This window comes from Fukomys damarensis, unplaced genomic scaffold (assembly GCF_012274545.1).
Source record: "Fukomys damarensis isolate Sample0158 unplaced genomic scaffold, DMR_v1.0_HiC HiC_scaffold_73650, whole genome shotgun sequence".
Taxonomy (NCBI): Eukaryota; Metazoa; Chordata; class Mammalia; order Rodentia; family Bathyergidae; genus Fukomys; species Fukomys damarensis.
The window spans coordinates 26,624-32,442 of NW_022974562.1; the positions used below are offsets into that span (position 1 = coordinate 26,624).

The 5,819-nt window shown below is 45.1% G+C and overlaps 1 protein-coding gene across 1 annotated transcript; it reads right to left on the reverse strand.

The window, feature by feature from the left end:
• Window positions 1–99: 99 nt before the first annotated feature.
• On the reverse strand, window positions 100–1,080 carry LOC117284991 (apolipoprotein L3-like; the record flags this gene model as incomplete). Its single annotated transcript, XM_033760684.1, is given in 3 exon segments — window positions 100–680; window positions 683–890; window positions 974–1,080. Coding segments are annotated over 3 exon segments (788 nt in total), but the record flags the coding sequence as incomplete, so codon positions are not given.
• Window positions 1,081–5,819: the final 4,739 nt, after the last annotated feature.

Genomic DNA, 5,819 nt, shown 5'->3' on the forward strand with positions numbered 1-5,819 from the left:
CCACTAGCTCTGCCTTTGCCCCCTTGTGCAAATGCTTTGAGTCTTTCACAGTGTGGTACACATCTAGGCCAACGGAGAAACCTTCTGTGACCACACCCATGATCCGGATCCTCTGCTCATTGACAGGGCAGTGCCTTGAAATGCCCTCTCCACCCGCTGAGCCCTTTGGGCCGAGAGTCCCCCAGTGGTTATGAAGCGGATGGCATCTCATGCTAAGCGAGGGTGGACTAGGGCTCTCCCGAGAGCATGGATGTTTTTCCCCATGGCTTCAATATTCTTGATGAATTTCCTACAGTTTTTGATAAATTCCCTACAGTTTTTGATAAATTCAAACACAGTCTTATTCCAACCCCCTAGCAATTTCATTGTGTTGTCCTCATGGGTCGACAGGATGCGTTTGGCTTTAGCCTCTGAGGATATATGTGACTCTTCTGTGAGGGTAGTCGTAACACTAGTTGCGGCAGTCACTGTTCCCAGGCCTTTCCCAGCTGCGGAGAGCAGCAGGCTTCCCCTCGCTGTGAAGGGTGCCAGAGATAGGCCAAGGATATTCATGACTCCAGAGACAGCACCAACAGAGCTGGTCACCACATTGGAGACAGAGCAACGTTTGTGCACCTTGTCAGCTTTTTTGGCAAGGGTGCGAAGGTTTTGTATACACGACTCAAGCTCTGCTTTCACCTTGGAAACATTTTCAAAAACTGCTTCCTAGCTAAGATGTCTTCCTGGAGCCTTTTTTTGTTCTCAGTGGCTGTGTTTGCTATCAGCGTCTTCCAGTGAAGCTCCTTTATTCTCGGCCAAGTCCACCTCAGATGGAGGATCACCAAGGTCTTCAGCAAAAATGATTGGCCACCAACCAAACATAGGACCCTCTGCCCGTTACTCCCCACTACCTAGGTCTTGGAAATAAACCCCCAGTATCCACGTCCCCCATCAGCGCCAGCATCGTGGGCTCTCTCGTGCCCTGCACACGTACTGCGTGCTTGTTGCGCTGCTGTTGTGGAGCCTCCTGTCCACACAGCTCGTAGGCAGTATCTTCACTAAGGTCTGCCAGAACCAGCACCTCTTGCCCCTGGAGCTGTCCTGCACAGCGTCAGCTCAGATCGCTCCACAACCGGCAGCCTGACCACTCGCCTTACTGAGTCTTTCTCTGCTCCCATGGCAACAAGGGTTTGTCCCCATCTCAGTCCAGTTAGACATGTACATCTACCGGGGGGTTGCTGGAGGAGGCTTTTGACCAAATCTTTGATTCCCCCAAAATTTCTGCCCAAGAGATGATGATTCTAACTCCTCAGAAAGGAGCCCTCACTCTGCATCAGAAGGGACTCAGGGGACAACAACGCTGGCTCCTGTGAAAGGTGGATGAGTCAGCACCCAAGGCACCCAGGCAGCAGAGCCACCACCCCGGTGAGTTGTCACTTAAGGATGCTGCATGTGACTTTTGCTAAGATGTGAAATATTCTGGTAATGTTAGTGGTGATGGTTGGGCAATAATGTGAATAAATTCACAGCGCTGAATCGATCGCTTAAAATGGCTAAGATGCACTGGGCATGGTGGCACATGCCCATAATCCCACCACTTGGGGAGGCTGAAGCAGGAGGATTACAAGTTTGAGCCCAACCTGTGCAGCTTAGCAACTTTGCAGGATCCTATGTCAAAACAAAAATAAACAAGGACTAGGAATGTAGCTCAAGGTGAAGGCCTTCTATTCAGCATTTAGTAGCACAAAATAAAAAGCTAATTTGGTATGTTTTATGCTTTGTGTTTTTACTCCATTGAAAATTGTTATTTTTATTGTTTGTTTTCTTTTTGTTCTTTTTTTGTTTTTGTTTTTGCATTGCAGTTTTGGGGTTTAACACAAAGCATAGCACACGCTTGGAAAGAACAGTAAGATTAGCCTGCATCCTCTGTCTTCTCCCTCTGGCCCCACTGTCATCTCTATGGAGGAGCCCCAGGTTATTGTGACCATAGAGGAAAACATAGCCTATTGCTGGACACTGGTGTGTGTCTCTTAGCCTTTCCTTCCAGCTTGTCAGTATCTTGCTAAGGACTTTCCCATCTTTTTTCATTAAGAGGTTGACCTAGGGCAGGGGATGTAGCTCAGTGGTTCTGCCACCTGCCTTGCAAGCACAAGGACCCAAGTTTGATCCCCAGGACCAAAAAAAAAAAGAAGAAGATTGACCTATAGTTTTCTTTTTAGTTGAGTCCTTGTCTGGTTTTGAAATCAAGGTAAAGCTAGCATCCAAAGTGAGTTTGAAAGTACTTCCTTTCCCCCTCAATTTCCTTAGTTTGAGGAGTCGTGATGTTAACTCTCCCCTGAAATTCTGAAATTCTTGTAGAATTCAACAGTGAATCCATGTGGACATAAGTTTTCCATAGTTGATAGAAGTATTTTTATTACTGCTTCAATTTAACTGCCTGCTATTAGACTGTTTGCAGTTTTTAATTTTACTTGATTTACTATTGGTAGTTAATGTGTCCAGTAATCCATCCATTCTGGATTCTCCAATTTATGAGAGTACAATTATTCAAAGAGATTTTTAATAATCTTCTGAATTTCAGCAATATTTGTTGTGATTTCATCCTTTTCATTTCTAATTGAATCGAGGTAGGTTCTTTCTTTCCTCCTTTTGCTATGTTTGGCTAAGGGTTTGTCTATTTTGTCTACTCTTTTAAAAAAGCACTCCTTCAATTCATTGATGTTTTTTATTGTTTTTAAGTCTCAATATAACTACTTTCTGCTCTAATCTTTCTAATTTGCTTCCTTGTACCACCTCTGAATTTGAGTTGTTCTTGTTTTTTATGGACCGTGAGGTGCATTAGGTGTTTTATTTTGGCTTGCTCTGTTTCTCCAACGTGGGCATTCGCGGGCATTCATCGGCGTGATCTACTGGCTGCTTTCAAGATTTTGCATTTATTCTTGGTTCTCAGCATGTTTACTGTGATGGACTCAGATTAAATTTTCCAACTGATTCTGTTTGGAGTTCACAGAATAAATGGACCCATGCTTCTGTCTCTTTCGCCAAATTTGGGGACTTCTCAGCTACTATTTCTCTGAATACTTTCCCCCAGTGTACTCTGTCTTCACTGCTACTAAAATTCCTGTTTTCCATTTACCCTCAGAAATTATGACGTTTCTTCACAGGTCCCTGAGATAGTTTGTTTTTTAAACTTTTCCTACTATTTCCTCAAACGGGATAATTTCTAAAAAGCTTTTAAATTTGCCCATTTTCTATCATTTCCATTCTGATATTAAGCACATCCATTCAATTTTTGCATTTTATATACTGTATAATTCGACTTAAATTTTTCTTTTGCTTTTTTTTCTATTTCCTGTTCTCTCCTGAGGTTTCTATAATTTCTTTCAAGTATATTTTTCTCACTCAATCTAGCACAGTTAAAATAACTGCTTTTACGTTTTCATCTGTTAATTCCAACATCTGGATCGTGTCAGGGTTGGTCTTGTTGTCTTTCCTCTTGAGAGTCTCTTCCTATTTGAAGTAAATTTTATGGTAGCCTGAAATTATGAATGGTATAGAGAAGAGACTATGAATTCTTTTATATTACCCCAGTGATTGGGTCTTCTTTTAGTGGGCAAATTATTTGATTCGCCTTAAAAAGAAAACTCTATCCTATCTGAAGTGAGAAGCAGCTAAGGTCTTGTTTCTGGCTGCTGTTAGCCTCATGCATGTGTGACTCAGCATCAGTCACACGCTGGGTCGACATTAAACACAGACTTTGGAGTTTTCCCTCTTCAGCTTCTCCTTTAACACTTTTCCCTCAGTTTCCCGCAGTCCTGGTTGCTCTGGGCTCTGGCTTCCAGTTTCCTCAGGCCAGAAGGATGGTTAGCTTTCTCTCAAAGCATGAGATACTTGGCTATACTTCTCATATACTACTCATCTGCCCTTTATCCTTTCTTCCAGACTGGTAAGGGTTAAGGATACACCCTGGACATTTATCCATGTGAAAAAGCCCTTGCGAGGACAGAAGGTGAGACTGGGCTTCCCTCCCCTTGCTCCAACGTGAGGCAAGTTAAGGTCCCCAGCTTGGGAGTGAGACCTGGATTCCTCCTCTCTCTCTACATCCAAGCCTGAGTTGTCCCTCAGATGGCTCTCTGTAAACTCCACCTGGAGTTGACTTGTGAGTGAAGTACAAAACAGCTTCTGAAGATCTCGGTGCGAAGCTGGTCACAGCTCCCACAGCCATTAGGAGCGTCTGAGATTCACTTCCGTGCCTTAACCCCACTAAGTTTCGGCAGTTGGCGCCACCTGCTGGGCTGCCTCTGTTCCTAGAGCAGGATAGCTGCTCTGCTGCTCGGTTGGTAACTCCACCGCAATAATAAATTAGAGGGGCAGATTTTAATGAAAGGAAGACACTTTATTTGTAAAGAGGAAAAGGAAGGGGGATAAAGGAGAAGGTAGATAGCTATTGTGATAAGCAAGAATCAGGATAGGGGCTGTAGAAAGATGAAGGACCACACAGACCCTTTGTTCTCAGCCCTCAGGGGGTGGTGAGTGACTCCCCTCCCCCTGCAACTTGCCATAACCTGATTGGCTTCTGGGTACCTCTGCCTAACATCATTTCTTCCAGTGGTCTATGTGCAGTTTCTTTTTGTTTTTTTGAGACAGAGTCTCACTGGGTAGTTGAGAATGACCTGGAACTCACTATGTAGCCCAGGCTGGTCTCAAACTCACAGCAATCCTCCTGCCTCAGCCTCGCGAGTGCTGGGATTACCCTAAGATCACAGCAACATGGACAGGGTAACATCTGTGTTCACAGAAGCAGAGACACACTTAGAAATTTATGAATTTTGGTGTTGGTTTTGGTTTGTTTGTTTTTTGGTATGGGGATCAAACTCAGGTCCTTGAGCTTATGAGGCAGGTGGCGGCACCACTGAGCTAAATCACTGGCCCGAAATGTGTGAATTTTAAAATTCCCATTAATGTTTCAATGCTAGAGTCAGAGGACCAGGGTTGGCTCCACTCTACCCACCAAGAGCTGTGTGACGCTGTCACTTCCCCTCTCTGAGCCCCTCTGCTGTTTCTCCTGAGAGATGGAGTTAAGTCCCCTGCCATGCTGAGCCCCCGGCCAACTGTTGACCATGCTTACAGGAGGCGGATGCAGTGAGAGAGGGGACAGCAAGCATTGTGACTCCAGAGGCCACGGGGGCCACGAGACAGAGGGAGCTCAGGAAGCATCTGCTGGCTTCTCAGACCCAGGTAATGCTCTGCAGGGAGAGCGAGGACACAGCTGCCACATCCCAGAAATAAGGAGCACTTGGTGTAAAGGTGGTGAAAAATGCATTTTAAATGTTGGCAAGCAGGTAATGTTTAAACCTCACATGCAGAGTGCACACATTCAGGACACTCCGGTGGGCTGGTCAGACTGAGATTTGTGCAGCCAGGTGTTAGCAGCGTCTGTCCTACAGGATCCAAGGATGTTTCATTGCACACCACTTGCTGTTCTGTTCAAGGGTGGCTCACGATTCCCTTGCAGGAGTAGATAACGCTATCTACTCGTAGATAATGCTATCTACTCCCTGTGGCTGGACCGTTAGTTATTTCCCTCCTTCGTTTTTTTGTCTTTGCATTGCTGTTGGGGTGTTTTGGCTTTGGTTTTGGTATTCTGTTTCTAGTTTGGATCGGTCCATGGGTTGTTGGTTGGTTCACTGGTTGTTTGGTTGGTTTTTTGAGAAAGAGTCTTGTTATGTAGCCCAGGCTGGCCTTAAACCCCTCATCCTCCCCTCTCAGCCTCTCAAATGCTAGGATCACAGGCACATGCCACCATGCCCAACTAAGTGTCTCTTCTTTTGGGTATTAAA